General features: G+C 45.3%; 2 protein-coding genes across 2 annotated transcripts in view; one reads left to right on the top strand and one right to left on the bottom strand.

Moving 5' to 3' along the window:
- The window catches only part of LOC115134675 (transmembrane protein 178B-like), a 6,592-nt gene extending 5,613 nt beyond the window's left edge, over nt 1–979 (top strand). Inside the window, exon 4 of the mRNA XM_065022240.1 lies at nt 1–979. This exon is cut by the window's left edge and continues 701 nt beyond it. The gene's annotated coding sequence lies outside the window, so the exon portion shown is untranslated.
- Nucleotides 980–15,147: 14,168 nt separating this feature from the next.
- LOC115134674 (fin bud initiation factor-like) lies at nt 15,148–16,151 on the bottom strand. Its single transcript, XM_029668865.2, has one exon. The coding sequence runs from the start codon at nt 16,018–16,020 to the stop codon at nt 15,391–15,393; it is 630 nt and encodes a 209-aa protein (XP_029524725.1). The 5' UTR covers nt 16,021–16,151; the 3' UTR covers nt 15,148–15,390.
- Nucleotides 16,152–17,791: the final 1,640 nt, after the last annotated feature.

The raw sequence follows: 17,791 nt of genomic DNA, 5'->3' as shown, positions 1-17,791 counted from the left end.
TGTCTGTTCTAGTAATGGGAATGTCTGTTCTAGTAATGGGAATGTCCGTTCTAGTAATGTGAATGTCCATTTGAGAATGTCTGTTCTAGTAATGGGAATGTCCATTCTAGTAATGTGAATGTCCATTCTAGTAATGGGAATGACTATTCTAGTAATGGGAATGTCTGTTCTAGTAATTCTATTTCTATGTGTGGCTCTCTGCCAAACCTTCAACTCCCAGTGACAGGAGTGTGTCAGTATCTGCCAGACTTTCCGTGTCAGTATCTGCCAGACTTTCCGTGTCAGTATCTGCCAGACTTTCCGTGTCAGTATCTGCCAGACTTTCCGTGTCAGTATCTGCCAGACTTTCCAGTGACAGGACACTCATCCCTCTTGTCTCTTCTCCATCCTTTGACAGTCAGTCATCCCTTCCTCTGAAAAAAAGATGTTGATATGTGCTGGTCTGACTGGACTGGGGACGTTACCCAGGGACTAAGAAGTAAGATCTGTCAGACACACAGCATTGATTTGCACAAAGAAAAGAAACAGACAAAAATATTCTGTCTCTCAAGCTTGAAGGGAATTTGTTAACGGTTGGATGATGACAGTTTACTGAAGAGGAATTTTTTTAAATTTATTTTTTAACCTTTATTTAACCAGGCAAGTCAGTTAAGAACACATTCTTATTTTCAATGACGGCCTAGGAACAGTGGGGTTAACTGCCTGTTCAGGGGCAGAACGACAGATTTGTACCTTGTCAGCTCGGGGGTTTGAACTTGCAACCTTCCGGTTACTAGTCCAACGCTCTAACCACTAGGCTACGCTGCCGCCCCAAGAGGAATTCAAATCTTCTTCTGGTGCTTTCTTTTCTTCTGTCCTCCTACTCCTCTTCCTCCTCTTCCTCCTCCCTAACCAAAACTGTCAACAGCTACAGACTTATATTTCTGTCCCATAATGAATTGTTTAGTGGAGAAGTTACTCTAGTAAATATCTTCCTGTACCTTTGATGCTGGTTCTACAAAATTGAAGAAGACAGAAGAACAATGATAGCACCAACTTTAAGGGTTGAATTTCCACTGCAATGTTCACTTAAGGGCTCTATTCTGTCCGGATCTCTGAAGCGTTACAGATCTCTGAAGCGTTACAGATCTCTGAATAGTTACAGATCTCTGAAGAGTTATAGGTCTCTGAAGCATTACAGATCTCTGAAGAGTTACAGATCTCTGAAGTTACAGATCTCTGAAGCGTTACAGATCTCTGAAGAGTTACAGATCTCTGAAGAGTTACAGATCTCTGAAGAGTTACAGATCTCTGAAGAGTTACAGATCTCTGAAGAGTTACAGATCTCTGGAGCGTTACAGATCTCTGAAGAGTTACAGATCTCTGAAGCATTACAGATCTCTGAAGAGTTACAGATCTCTGAAGAGTTACAGATCTCTGAAGAGTTACAGATCTCTGAAGCATTACAGATCTCTGAAGAGTTACAGATCTCTGAAGAGTTACAGATCTCTGAAGAGTTACAGATCTCTGAAGAGTTACAGATCTCTGAAGAGTTATAGGTCTCTGAATAGTTACAGATCTCTGGAGCGTTACAGATCTCTGAAGAGTTACAGATCTCTGGAGCGTTACAGATCTCTGGAGAGTTACAGATCTCTGAAGAGTTACAGATCTCTGAAGCGTTACAGATCTCTGAAGAGTTACAGATCTCTGAAGAGTTACAGATCTCTGAAGCGTTACAGATCTCTGAAGAGTTACAGATCTCTGAAGAGTTACAGATCTCTGAAGAGTTACAGATCTCTGAAGCGTTACAGATCTCTGAAGAGTTACAGATCTCTGAAGAGTTACAGATCTCTGAAGCGTTACAGATCTCTGAAGAGTTACAGATCTCTGAAGAGTTACAGATCTCTGAAGCATTACAGATCTCTGAAGAGTTACAGATCTCTGAAGAGTTACAGATCTCTGAAGAGTTCCAGATCTCTGGAGCGTTACAGATCTCTGGAGCGTTACAGATCTCTGAAGAGTTACAGATCTCTGAAGCGTTACAGATCTCTGAAGAGTTACAGATCTCTGAAGAGTTACAGATCTCTGAAGCATTACAGATCTCTGAAGAGTTACAGATCTCTGAAGAGTTACAGATCTCTGAAGAGTTACAGATCTCTGGAGCGTTACAGATCTCTGAAGAGTTACAGATCTCTGAAGAGTTACAGATCTCTGAAGAGTTATAGGTCTCTGAATAGTTACAGATCTCTGAAGAGTTACAGATCTCTGGAACGTTACAGGTCTCTGAAGCGAAGTGTTACAGATCGCTGAAGCGTTACAGATCTCTGGAGCGTTACAGATTGCGCAATAGAAATGTAAAATGTAAGATTGAGCCGACATAATGCAGTGTTTACCGTGGTGCAGTATCCACTAACGCAGGAACATCACCTTTACATTTCAATCACCACGCTGAACCTCTGCTATACGTATTGAATAGAGCCCTTAGTCTCCCACTGACGTCAATGCATGGCCAAGTGAAAATTACACATGTTCCCCTAGATAAGACTTAATAAAGTTGAACATTTAAATAATATGGATGTGTATTCTCACATTTTTTGAAGAGCAATCATGTGGTATTCTTTTATGTTCCCACTGAAACCAAAATAATATGTCAATTACATTTTGAAAATGTATGCAGGTTTGCATTTGTATGTATTCAAAGAAAACAGGAGCATTAATTAAGATACAAGACTATATTTGATGGGAAATGTTTTGATGTTTTTTCTGTTTACTGATCATGATAGCCCGTCCAATCAAGATATTTTTGAAAAATAAAATGATGGTACAAACTGTTGCTCTTGTGGTGGTTAAATGTATACTACTATTATACAATAAAAGACACAGGGTTCCATTCAATACCATACAGGGTTCCATTCAATATCATACAGGGTTCCATTCAATACCATACAGGGTTCCATTCCATACAGGGTTCCATTCAATACCATACAGGGTTCCATTCCATATAGGGTTCCATTCCATACAGGGTTCCATTCCATATAGGGTTCAAATCAAATCAAATTCAAATCAAATTTATTTATATAGCCCTTCGTACATTAGCTGATATCTCAAAGTGCTGTACAGAAACCCAGCCTAAAACCCCAAACAGCAAACAATGCACGTGTAAAAGCACGGTGGCTAGGAAAAACTCCCTAGAAAGGCCAAAACCTAGGAAGAAACCTAGAGAGGAACCAGGCTATGTGGGGTGGCCAGTCCTCTTCTGGCTGTGCCGGGTAGAGATTATAACAGAACATGACCAAGATGTTCAAATGTTCATAAATGACCAGCATGGTCGAATAATAATAAGGCAGAACAGTTGAAACTGGAGCAGCAGCACAGTCAGGTGGACTGGGGACAGCAAGGAGTCATCATGTCAGGTAGTCCTGGGGCACGGTCCTAGGGCTCAGGTCCTCCGAGAGAGAGAAAGAAAGAGAGAATTAGAGAGAGCATATGTGGGGTGGCCAGTCCTCTTCTGGCTGTGCCGGGTTCCATTCAATACCATACAGGGTTCAATTCAATACCATACAGGGTTCCATTCCATACAGGGTTCCATTCCATATAGGGTTCCATTCCATACAGGGTTCCATTCAATACCATATAGGGTTCCATTCCATATAGGGTTCCATTCCATACAGGGTTCCATTCCATATAGGGTTCCATTCCATTCCATACAGGGTTCCATTCCATATAGGGTTCCATTCCATATAGGGTTCCATTCCATTCCATACAAGGTTCCATTCCATATAGGGTTCCATTCCATTCCATACAGGGTTCCATTCCATATAGGGTTCCATTCCATACAGGGTTCCATTCCATATAGGGTTCCATTCCATATTGGGTTCCATTCCATTCCATTCAGGGTTCCATTCCATTCAGGGTTCCATTCCATATAGGGTTCCATTCCATTCAGGTTTCCATTCCATATAGGGTTCCATTCCATTCAGGGTTCCATTCCATATAGGGTTCCATTCCATTCAGGGTTCCATTCCATATAGGGTTCCATTCCATATAGGGTTCCATTCCATTCAGGGTTCCATTCCATATAGGGTTCCATTCCATTCCATATAGGGTTCCATTCCATATAGGGTTCCATTCCATATCGGGTTCCATTCCATTCAGGGTTCCATTCCATATAGGGTTCCATTCCATTCAGGGTTCCATTCCATTCAGGGTTCCATTCCATATAGGGTTCCATTCTAACTCTGTGAAAGGATAGAGTGATAGCGGCTGAGACCACATCAGAGTTAATGCTTACACAATCACATGGACAGAGGAGACAAGTCCTCTAGAACCTTTCTGTTGTTAACAACAGCATGTTTAGAACAGAAGTGGTTTGCATTGTGGCTCCCAATAAAATACAGGAGATTGGTGGCTGGCAGGCTGGCTTGCAGGCGGCTATTTAATGTGGCCACTTCTAAAGTCCGCCAGTGATGCATGGCCCTGTAACTTTGAAGCTCTTTTATGAGACTCCGTAGCCATGCCACCAGTGTATTACTGTCGCAAATATGCACTTTTGTATTCTGATTTATATACAATAGACAAACAATAGTATACTATTTCCCAATAATGATTCCCATTGACAACAGGAAAGGAAATCACTTTCCCACAATCCTCCCATTAAATCAGTCAGACATCTAATATAAACACAGTTGGTCCTCTCATTTTTTTTTTTCTCTCTCTCTCTCTCTCTCTCTCTATATATATATATATATCCCCCTTTCTATCCCCCTCTCTCTCTCTATCCCCCTCTACCCCTCTCTCTCTCTACCCCCTCTTACCCCCTCTCTCTCTCTATCCCCCTCTAGCCCCCTCTCTCTCTATCCCCCTCTAGCCCCCTCTCTCTATATCCCCCTCTATCACCCTCTACCCCCTCTCTCTCTATCCCCCTCTAGCCCCCCTCTCTCTCTATCCCCCTCTAGCCCCCCCTCTCTCTATCCCCCTCTAGCCCCCTCTCTCTCTATCCCCCTCTATCCCCCCCTCTCTCTCTACCCCCTCTTACCCCCTCTCTCTCTATCCCCCTCTAGCCCCCTCTCTCTCTATCCCCCTCTATCCCCCTCTCCCCCCTCTCTCTCTACCCCCTCTTACCCCCTCTCTCTCTCTATCCCCCTCTACCCCCTCTCTCTCTCTATCCCCCTTTCTATCCCCCTCTCTCTCTCTATCCCCCTCTATCCCCCTCTACCCCCCTCTCTCTCTACCCCCTTCTTACCCCCTCTCTCTCTACCCCTCTAGCCCCCTCTCTCTCTCTATCCCCCTCTAGCCCCCCTCTCTCTCTACCCCCTCTAGCCCCCCCTCTCTCTATCCCCCTCTACCCCCCTCTCTCTCTATCCCCCTCTAGCCCCCTCTCTCTCTATCCCCCTCTAGCCCCCCTCTCTCTCTACCCCTCTAGCCCCCTCTCTCTCTACCCCTCTAGCCCCCTCTCTCTCTATCCCCCTCTAGCCCCCCTCTCTCTCTACCCCCTCTAGCCTCCCCCTCTCTCTATCCCCTCTACCCCCTCTCTCTCTCTATCCCCCTCTAGCCCCCTCTCTCTCTATCCCCTCTAGCCCCCTCTCTCTCTACCCCCTCTATCCCTCTCTCTCTCTACCCCCTCTAGCCCCCCCTCTCTCTACCCCCTCTAGCCCCCCTCTCTCTCTACCCCCTCTAGCCCCCCCCTCTCTCTACCCCCTCTAGACCCCCTCTCTCTCTATCCCCTCTACCCCCTCTAGCCCCTCTCTCTCTCTACCCCCTCTAGCCCCCCTCTCTCTATCCCCTCTCTCTTTCTATCCCCCTCTAGCCCCCTCTCTCTCTATCCCCCTCTAGCCCCCTCTCTCTCTACCCCCTCTCTATCCCCCTCTAGCCCCCCTCTCTCTCTACCCCCTCTAGCCCCTCTCTCTCTCTACCCCCTCTAGCCCCCTCTCTCTCTACCCCCTCTAGCCCCCTCTCTCTCTATCCCCCTCTAGCCCCCCTCTCTCTCTATCCCCCTCTAGCCCCTCTCTCTCTCTACCCCCTCTAGCCCCCTCTCTCTCTACCCCCTCTTACCCCCTCTCTCTCTCTATCCCCCTCTAGCCCCCCCTCTCTCTCTACCCCCTCTAGCCCCCTCTCTCTCTCTACCCCCTCTAGCCCCCTCTCTCTACCCCCTCTACTAAATACTTTCACTCAGCAAACCCTTAAACCTTTCCCAAATGATTGCTTTACAATTCAGACATTCGTGATCGACTGGTGTAAAGTAACATGAAATAAAAATACTACATTTATATTTGAGTCATTTAGCAGACGCTCTTATCCAGAGCGACTTACTTAAGTCGTTTTTTGGGGGGTATCTGTACTTTACTACTTATATTTTTGACAACTTTTACTTTACTGCATTCCTCAAGAAAATACATGGACTTTTTACTCCATAGATTTTCCCCGACACCCAAAAGTACTCGTTACATTTTAAATGCTTAGCAGGACAAAAAAAAAATGTATTCCCTGATCATCCGTACTGCCTCTGATCTGGTGGACTTAGTGTTGGAGCCCCTGGCTATCCCTAAATTCATAAAACAAGAACAAGTAGTATTTTATTGAATGACTTTCACTTGAGTCATTTTCTATTAAGGTATCTTTACTTTTACTCAAGTATGACAATTAGGTATTTTAAAGTACACCACTGGTAAATGATAACATCCCGCAAGCTGTCTCCCCGGTTCATTGGTCCTTTTCCCATCTCCAGAGTCCTGAGTTCCACTGCTGTCCGTCTTGTGTTACCCAATACCCCCCTTCCATATTCACCCTACCTTCCATGTGTCTAAGATGAGTCACAAGTCGGAAAATACACCACTGGTGAATGATAACATGCCAAATACAACAAACTCAGTCTGTCTGGGCCTGTTTGAATCACGAGTAGGAAAGTACACCACTGTGCATTATTTGTTTGCATTTCAGACACAGAGAAATGTCTCTTAAAACAGATTCCATCATACAACTGATAGCATGAGGGAAAAAATAAGTATTTTTCTAAAAGATTCAGCCAATTGTGGCTTAGAACATTCAACCACAGCATCTTTGTAGATTCTAAGCCTTCCCAAAAAAAGTGAAAATTACAGCAACACCCACAGACCACTGTCTTTGGTTTCTCAAAGGCAGGAAGCATGGAGCCCCAGTTCTTTGGCAGGGCTGGGTGAGGGGAGTGGAGTGGTGCAGCTGTGCAGAGTGTGTTTGAGTGTTTTAAGAAGAGGAGAGATTGGGGCCGAAGGGGGAGGCTGGTGCCATGAGGTGGAGGCTGGTGCCATGAGGTGGAGGCTGGGACCGTGAGGGGGAGGCTGGGACCGTGAAGTGGAGGCTGGGACCGTGAGAGGGAGGCTGGGACCGTGAAGTGGAGGCTGGGACCGTGAAGTGGAGGCTGGGACCGTGAGAGGGAGGCTGGGACCGCGAGGGGGAGGCTTGGACCGCGAAGTGGAGGCTGGGACCGTGAGGGGAGGCTGGGCCATGAGGGGGAGGCTGGGGCCGTGAAGTGGAGGCTGGAGCCGTGAAGTGGAGGCTGGGGCTGGGAGGGGAGACTGGAGCCGTGAAGTGGAGGCTGGGGCCGTGAGGGGGGAGGCTGGGGCCGTGAGGTGGAGGCTGGGGCTGGGAAGTGGAGGCTGGAGCCGTGAGGTGGAGGCTGAGGCTGGGAAGTGGAGGCTGGGGCTGGGAAGTGGAGGCTGGGGCTGGGAGGAGGCTGGGGCTGGGAGGGGAGTCTGGGGCCGTGAGGGAGGCTGGGGCCGTGAGGGGAGGCTGGGGCTGGGAGGGGGAGTCTGGGGCCGTGAGGTGGAGGCTGGGGCCGTGAAGTGGAGGCTGGGGCCGTGAGGGGAGGCTGAGGCCGTGAGGGGAGGCTGAGGCCGTGAGGTGGAGGCTGGGGCCGTGAGGGGGAGGCTGGGGCCGTGAGGGGGAGGCTGAGGCCGTGAGGTGGAGGCTGGGGCCGTGAGGGGAGGCTGAGGCCGTGAGGGGGAGGCTGAGGCCGTGAGGTGGAGGCTGAGGCTGTGAGGGGGAGGCTGGGGCCGTGAGGTGGAGGCTGGGGCCGGGAGGGGGAGGCTGAGGCCATGAGGTGGAGGCTGAGGCCGTGAGGTGGAGGCTGGGGCCATGAGGTGGAGGCTGTGGCCGTGAGGGGGAGGCTGAGGCCGTGAGGGGGAGGCTGAGGCCGTGAGGTGGAGGCTGAGGCTGTGAGGTGGAGGCTGGGGCCAGGAGGGAAGAGGGAAACCTGACAGAATAAATCACAACCAGTCCCTCCCAGTCACCCCTCCACACCCGTCGCCCCTTCCACCCCTCTGACCCATGGCAGCCCGTCTGGCTCTCTCTCTCTCTCTCCAATCTTTCCCAGCCTCCCTGCCTCCATCCTTCCCTCCCTGGGGATAATGGATAATCTCTTTAAAATACAGTCACGCTTAGCAGCTGCTTTGTGGTTGTTCCTGTGGTCAGGAGGAATGAGGCCAGATTCAGTAGTAGAGAGTTTCCACTTGAGCCACTTCTATCCTCCAGAGAACAGAATGTGAAAGCCTGTATTATCAGCATACAATATGTTTATTCCCAAGAATCCCTGCAGCAGTTTTAATTGTATCTGTCTTTGTCAGTAGTACTCCATCAGTGTCCATCAGTGTCATCAATCAGCACTCCATCAGTCCGAGCACAGGGGGGGACAACCCCCACCCCAAAAAAGTATATTTCTTCTCATGCTTTCTAGAGCCTAATAGGGGGACAACCCCCACCCCAAAAAAGTATATTTCTTCTCATGCTTTCTAGAGCCTAATAGGGGGACAACCCCCACCCCAAAAAAGTATATTTCTTCTCATGCTTTCTAGAGCCTAATAGGAGACAATGCTTTCTGTACCTGTCAATTTAACATCCTAACGCTTCACACGACAATTATACAATTTTATTTAACCAGGCAAGTCAGTTAAGAACAAATTCTTATTTTCAATGACGGCCTGGGAACAGTGGGTTAACTGCCTGTTCAGGGGGCAGAACGACAGATTTGTACCTTGTCAGCTCGGGGGTTTGAACTTGCAACCTTCCGGTTACTAGTCCAACGCTCTAACCACTAGGCTACCCTGCCGCCCCTATAGCCTACACACATATTATTAACAGGGCACTATAACTCACAGATGGTATGTATTTATTGACCGCAATGTGGGCAATAACAACATCTGATACAGAACACCTACATGTGTCATGTTTCCTATGGATTATGACAGCAGAAATGTCTTTGATGGAGAATGAAGAGGCATAAAAAAACAATCCATACAGATAAGAGATTCCTGTGACAGACAAGACGCAAATTGAATGTTCAGTTGAAAGTGACAACGTCAATCTCTCTGCATGGTCCCTCACTCTTTTACTATTACATCACTATTTAACATTCCCGTAAGAGGCTAAGAAAACAGGAAGGGCAGGGCAGGGCCACTTTCCGTGGTAGAGGGGAGAACAGCCAACAGTCAAAGCAGGGTAGGGGCATTTTCCGTGGTAGAGGGGAGAACAGTCAACAGTCAAAGCAGGGTAGGGCCACTTTCCGTGGTAGAGGGGAGAACAGCCAACAGTCAAAGCAGGGTAGGGACACTTTCCGTGGTAGAGGGGAGAACAGCCAACAGTCAAAGCAGGGTAGGGTTACTTTCCGTGGTAGAGGGGAGAACAGCCAACAGTCAAAGCAGGGTAGGGCCACTTTCCGTGGTAGAGGGGAGAACAGCCAACAGTCAAAGCAGGGTAGGGCCACTTTCCATGGTAGAGGGGAGAACAGCCAACAGTCAAAGCAGGGTAGGGTCACTTTCCGTGGTAGAGGGGAGAACAGCCAACAGTCAAAGCAGGGTAGGGCCACTTTCCGTGGTAGAGGGGAGAACAGCCAACAGTCAAAGCAGGGTAGGGCCACTTTCCGTGGTAGAGGGGAGAACAGCCAACAGTCAAAGCAGGGTAGGGCCACTTTCCGTGGTAGAGGGGAGAACAGCCAACATTCAAAACAGGGTAGGGACATTTTCCGTGGTAGAGGGGAGAACAGCCAACAGTCAGAGCAGGGTAGGGCCACTTTCCGTGGTAGAGGGGAGAACAGCCAACATTCAGAGCAGGGTAGGGCCACTTTCCGTGGTAGAGGGGAGAACAGCCAACATACTCAATAATCGAAAGCTTAATTGTCCATTTAGGGTCTAATTGATCTCAGAAGACATAACCAAATGGTTACCAGTCTGTCCTGATAGAAAAACCAGGTCAAGCAGAAATTAGTTCTTGACTTCCATGAAAACAGGATTCATGAGGAACACAATATAGTATAGCAGTATAGCATACCAGCAGTATAGTACACTGATAGCATACCAGCAGTATAGTATACCAATAGCATACCAGCAGTATAGCATACCAATAGCATACCAGCAGTATAGCATACCGATAGCATACCAGCAGTATAGCATACCAATATAATACCAGCAGTATAGCATACCAGCAGTATAGTATACAATAGCATACCAGCAGTATAGCATACCAATAGCATACCAGCAGTATAGTATACCAGCAGTATAGTAAACAATAGCATACCAGCAGTATAGTATACCAATAGCATACCAGCAGTATAGCATACCAGCAGTATAGTATACCAATAGTATACCAGCAGTATAGTATACCAATAGCATACCAGCAGTATAGCATACCAGCAGTATAGCATACCAGTAGTATAGTGTACAATAGCATACCAGCAGTATAGTATACCAGTAGTATAGTATACAATAGCATACCAGCAGTATAGCATACCAATAGCACACCAGCAATATAGTATACCAGCAGTATAGTATACCAATAGCATACCAGCAGTATAGCATACCAGCAGTATAGTATACCAATAGCATACCAGCAGTATAGCATACCAGCAGTATAGTATACCAATAGCATACCAGCAGTATAGTTTACCAATAGTATACCAGCAGTATAGTATACAATAGCATACCAGCAGTATAGCATACCAGCAGTATATTATACCAATAGCATACCAGCAGTATAGCATACCAATAGCATACCAGCAGTATAGTTTACCAATAGCATACCAGCAGTATAGCATACCAATAGCATACCAGAAGTATAGCATACCACCAGTATAGCATACCAATTGCATACCAGCAGTATAGTATACAATAGCATACCAGCAGTATAGCATACCAGCAGTATAGCATACCAGTAGTATAGTGTACAATAGCATACCAGCAGTATAGTATACCAGTAGTATAGTATACAATAGCATACCAGCAGTATAGCATACCAATAGCACACCAGCAATATAGTATACCAGCAGTATAGTATACCAATAGCATACCAGCAGTATAGTATACCAATAGCATACCAGCAGTATAGTATACCAATAGCATACCAGCAGTATAGTATACCAGCAGTATAGCATACCAATAGCACACCAGCAATATAGTATACCAGCAGTATAGTATACCAATAGCATACCAGCAGTATAGTATACCAGCAGTATAGCATACCAGCAGTATAGTATACCAATAGCATACCAGCAGTATAGCATACCAATAGCACACCAGCAATATAGTATACCAGCAGTATAGTATACCAATAGCATACCAGCAGTATAGTATACCAGCAGTATAGCATACCAATAGCACACCAGCAATATAGTATACCAGCAGTATAGTATACCAATAGCATACCAGCAGTATAGTATACCAGCAGTATAGTATACCAATAGCATACCAGCAGTATAGCATACCAGCAGTATAGTATACCAATAGCATACCAGCAGTATAGTTTACCAATAGTATACCAGCAGTATAGTATACAATAGCATACCAGCAGTATAGCATACCAGCAGTATAGTATACCAATAGCATACCAGCAGTATAGCATACCAATAGCATACCAGCAGTATAGTTTACCAATAGCATACCAGCAGTATAGCATACCAATAGCATACCAGCAGTATAGTATACAATAGCATACCAGCAGTATAGCATACCAGTAGTATAGTGTACAATAGCATACCAGCAGTATAGTATACCAGTAGTATAGTATACAATAGCATACCAGCAGTATAGCATACCAATAGCACACCAGCAATATAGTATACCAGCAGTATAGTATACCAATAGCATACCAGCAGTATAGTATACCAGCAGTATAGCATACCAGCAGTATAGTATACCAATAGCATACCAGCAGTATAGCATACCAATAGCACACCAGCAATATAGTATACCAGCAGTATAGTAAACAATAGCATACCAGCAGTATAGTATACCAGCAGTATAGCATACCAATAGCACACCAGCAATATAGTATACCAGCAGTATAGTATACCAATAGCATACCAGCAGTATAGTATACCAGCAGTATAGCATACCAATAGCACACCAGCAATATAGTATACCAGCAGTATAGTATACCAATAGCATACCAGCAGTATAGTATACCAGCAGTATAGCATACCAGCAGTATAGTATACCAATAGCATACCAGCAGTATAGCATACCAATAGCACACCAGCAATATAGTATACCAGCAGTATAGTATACCAATAGCATACCAGCAGTATAGTATACCAGCAGTATAGTATACCAATAGCATACCAGCAGTATAGTATACCAGCAGTATAGCATACCAGCAGTATAGCATACCAATAGTATACCAGCAGTATAGTTTACCAATAGCATATCAGCAGTATAGTATACCAGCAGTATAGCATACCAGCAGTATAGTATACCAATAGTATACCAGCAGTATAGTTTACCAATAGCATACCAGCAGTATAGTATACCAATAGTATACCAGCAGTATAGCATACCAGCAGTATTGTATGCCAATAGCATACCAGCAGTATAGCATAGCAGCAGTATAGCATACCAATAGTATACCAGCAGTATAGCATACCAGCAGTATAGTTTACCAATAGCATACCAGCAGTATAGTATACCAATAGCATACCAGCAGTATAGCATACCAGCAGTATAGCATAGCAGCAGTATAGCATAGCAGCAGTATAGCATACCAGCAGTATAGCATACCAATAGTATACCAGCAGTATAGCATACCAGCAGTATAGTATACCAATAGTATACCAGCAGTATAGCATACCAGCAGTATTGTATGCCAATAGCATAGCAGCAGTATAGCATACCAGCAGTATAGCATAGCAGCAGGCCACTGGGAACACCTCAGACCACCACCAGCTGCACAGAAGAAAAAACATCACACAAAGAGCTCTTTGATTTGCCCTTCTCTTAGACTCCTTGATCGCACGAAGATACATTTAAAGGCCATACTAAAAAAATAAAATGGTCAACTGTCATTTGGATGAAGTCATTTCCAAGCAAGCCGCCGACACAGTAAACCGTCTCACAACACCGTTTTCCTCATGGCATGCCAGTCAGAGGTGACATTAATGGTTTTTATTCATAAATACGCAGTAACATTATAGATATATATTTTAAAGCCTGGGATTCAAACTGATGTTGTCTGTTTCATGATTAAAGTAGAATCAATGGTAAGACTCTGGGATAACGTCAGGAAGGGTATAAAACATAGAACTCATTATACAGTAAGGCTGAATAGCTAAATTAGAACACAGACAGCCAAGCCGTACATCATTTAGGATCACTAAGCACAGCATAGCCCAGGCATAATTTAGGATCACTAAGCACAGCATAGCCCAGGCATAATTTAGGATCACTAAGCACAGCATACCCCAGGCATAATTTAGGATCACTAAGCACAGCATAGCCCAGGCATAATTTAGGATCACTAAGCACAGCATAGCCCAGGTATAATTTAGGATCACTAAGCACAGCATAGCCCAGGCATAATTTAGGATCACTAAGCACAGCATAGCCCAGGCATAATTTAGGATCACTAAGCACAGCATAGCCCAGGCATAATTTAGGATCATTAAGCACAGCATAGCCCAGGCATAATTTAGGATCATTAAGCACAGCATAGCCCAGGTATAATTTAGGATCACTAAGCACAGCATAGCCCAGGCATAATTTAGGATCACTAAGCACAGCACAGCCCAGGCATAATTTAGGATCATTAAGCACAGCATAGCCCAGGCATAATTTAGGATCATTAAGCACAGCACAGCCCAGGCATAATTTAGCTAAGGATCACTTTTCATCTCTCCCCTGAGCTCTCCTCTCTTTTCCCCATCTGTCCTCTCTTACTGAGGAATGTAGCGATGTTTTCCTTAGAAGTATTTCCAAATAACACCATTACAAGTTAGGAAGAAAGACACGGGTCACAGACAATTAGGAAAGTAAATAGAGAGAGAGAGAGATAGAGATAGAGAGAGTTGGAGTAGAGAGAGAGAGAGAGACAGAGACAGAGAGAGACAGAGAGACAGAATTGGAGAGAGAGAGAGAGAGAGAGTTGGAGTAGAGAGAGAGAGAGAGAGAGTTGGAGTAGAGAGAGAGAGAGAGAGTTGGAGTAGAGAGAGAGAGAGAGTTGGAGTAGAGAGAGAGAGAGAGAGAGAGAGTTGGAGTAGAGAGAGAGAGAGAGAGTTGGAGTAGAGAGAGAGAGAGAGTTGGAGAGAGAGAGAGAGAGAGAGTTGGAGTAGAGAGAGAGAGAGAGAGTTGGAGTAGAGAGAGAGAGAGAGAGTTGGAGTAGAGAGAGAGAGAGTTGGAGTAGAGAGAGAGAGAGAGAGACAGAGAGAGAGTTGGAGTAGAGAGAGAGAGAGAGAGAGTTGGAGTAGAGAGAGAGAGAGAGAGAGTTGGAGTAGAGAGAGAGAGAGAGTTGGAGTAGAGAGAGAGAGAGAGAGAGTTGGAGAGAGAGAGAGAGTTGGAGTAGAGAGAGAGAGAGAGAGAGAGAGAGTTGGAGTAGAGAGAGAGAGAGAGTTGGAGTAGAGAGAGAGAGAGAGAGAGTTGGAGTAGAGATAGAGAGATAGAGAGAGAGTTGGAGTAGATAGAGAGAGATAGAGAGAGAGAGACAGAGTTGGAGTAGAGAGAGAGATAGAGAGAGAGTTGGAGTAGAGAGAGAGAGATAGAGAGAGAGAGAGTTGGAGTAGAGAGAGAGAGAAAGAGAGAGAGAGAGAGTTGGAGTAGAGAGAGAGAGAGAGAAAGAGAGAGAGAGAGTTGGAGTAGAGAGAGAAAAAGAGAGAGAGTTGGAGTAGAGAGAGAGAGAGAGAGAGTTGGAGTCGAGAGAGAAAGACAAATATAGCGAGATAAGAGACTAGGAACAGAGTAACCTTTCAATCTCAATGAACTTTCCAGGTGTTTATTGGGCTAAAGAGTCATAGTCTTATGACACACACACACACACACACACACACACACACACACACACACACACACACACACACACACACACACACACACACACACACACACACACACACACAAACACTCTGAGTAACATATATTCCTTTACATAGATAATAACCAATTACAATTGTTTTTAACATGTATACTATACATTGAGATAATCTGCCTTGAGGCGACTCAACCTTGAGCCTTGACTGCGAACAATGAGAGACAACAGTTCATGTTTATCTCTGAGTCCCAATGAAATTTCCGTTGTCCCCCTGAGTGCGTCCTTAACTTCATAGATAGGCTTCAGAACAAAGTCATTGAGCTGGTTCTCCCCTCTCAGATCGTTGTCTTGGCTCTGTTTAAACTTGACCTCCAACTCCAGGAGAGATTTCTCCACGCTTGTAAAAGCCTCAGAGATCTGAGTGATCTCCCCAGTGAGAAACTTCTCATAGCTATCCTCTCCGTCCAGGTCGTGTGAAATACTCATGCCGATGCTTTCCAACAACCTTGCGGCGTCTTCAATTTGGTGCTTCACGATGATAAAGTCTTCACGTACCACTGAATCGCTGTCTTCATCGTGATGGACACCACACGCACGTCGGTCTGCGAATTTAAAAAGCATTTGACATTGCTCGGGGTCATCATTATCCTCATAATCTCCGTCCGGTACGAAGAAGTGATGAAAAGTCCCGTTGGACATTTCCGGTTTTAACGGCCCGGTATAAACTGCCCAGTAAAGCGCCAAAGAAGACATTAAAAGTAGCAGCACCAGTGGAATAGAAGCCATTATATCCAATTTGTATTTAATTTCAGCACGGTCACGGTTTAGTTTGACCCTGTCCTCTGAGAGGCGCAAAACATGTGTAGCCTATTGACCGACTGCGCATTGAGCGCACCAACCCACCGCACCGTGACGCGCAGCCCCTGCCCACTGCATTCCGACTCAAGTTACAGTTCTCCCGTCACTAATAAAAGACACAGACAGTCATAACCAGACCCCAGACAATCGTCCCACAAATCATTTAAATGGACATAGCCAGCGTATACATTATTATTGTAAATTGATGTAGACAAAGAGGTGCAGAAAAAAGTAGGCAGAAGAAAGGTGTTTTATGGCAAGGGGTCAAATTAATTTTATAAACTGGGTGGTCAGAGCCCTGAATGCTTATTGGCTGGGTGGTTCGGGCCCTGAATGCTGATTGGCTGGGGGATTTGAGCCCTGAATGCTGATTGGCTGACAGCCGTGGTATATCAGACCATATACCACCGACATGACAAAACATGTTTTTACTGCTCTAATTACCTTGATAACCAGTTTATAATAGCAATAAGGCACCTCCGGGGGTTTGTGATATATTGCCAACATACCATGGCTAAGGGCTGTGTCCAGGCACTCCGCATTGCGTCGTGCCTAAGAACAGCCCTTAGTTGTGGTATATTAGCCATTTAGCACACCCCCTTGTGCCTTATTGCTTAAATATAGTATTAGGCTATGGTTGCACCAGTAGACTTTGGTTGAAGCTCAATGTTAAATTCATATCTCCCTACCATCATATCCAGTGGTGATTTTAGCATGGCAATCTTGGTGGGGCAAACACAAAATGATTTTCGATGCATGCCAGCAAAGCCACTACACAACACAACCCTGAACAATACATTCATTGCACTATAACGGTGACATACGGTGACAAACGGTGCCCACAAACTGTTAGGGCCGACATAAAGATGTCCCAACAGCAGAGTCCCCCAAGTCCCAGCAGAGTCCCAACAGCAGAGCTTTGTTTTCAGCACCATGGAGTGAAACCTTACCATCGCTACACCTGGCTATCAGCAGAGCCTTGTCTGGCAGTAAAACACTTCATTCAGCCTCATTTACTGCCTTTAAAAAAAAACATAGCTAACATGACTGACTTGCTTAAACAAATGTGGTTTCTACTGACAATTGAGATGTACAAACTATGGCATAAGGGGACAGATAAGAGGCAATCCGTAATTTTGATTAAGACATTAATGAGCGAGCTAGGATGAACAAAGTCAATATAACTATTTGTTCAGCCCTTTTGAAATGTACAGCGACAGAATGGCCAAATATTTTCAAATGTTTCTGGCTCATGGTGTTGCATGCGAATGTTTATCCTTGGAAAGAGAGACCCTTAAACCCAGACTTGAACCACACACCCTCTCCACTGAATAGCAGGCTAGTGATCGATTTGCAACGACACTCATTTTTGAATTTGTGATTTCCAACTGGTTGTGTAATGTTTATGTCCAATGTGTTTATGTTTATGTCCGATGAGCACCGATACGTTTTATCTATCATTTCTCTTCATTATGACAAGGATTGAAAATGATTTGGCAATAAAATGTTGACTTGATTCATGATGATGACTGCTAGCTAAGATTTTGAAAGTACGATGTTGACATGATCAGTCCAATCAAAGCTACTGTAGATATAATGTGATTTGACGTCATTTTATCCGTGGCCAATGACCTTGAGCCTTCTTGGATGGGCACTTCTAATGTAACTCTATGACAGCACCCAAGGGGCTTGAAGTTTT

The sequence above is a fragment of the Oncorhynchus nerka genome, linkage group LG9a (assembly GCF_034236695.1).
Source record: "Oncorhynchus nerka isolate Pitt River linkage group LG9a, Oner_Uvic_2.0, whole genome shotgun sequence".
Classification (NCBI taxonomy): Eukaryota; Metazoa; Chordata; class Actinopteri; order Salmoniformes; family Salmonidae; genus Oncorhynchus; species Oncorhynchus nerka.
This window is presented reverse-complemented; position numbering and strand designations above follow the sequence as displayed.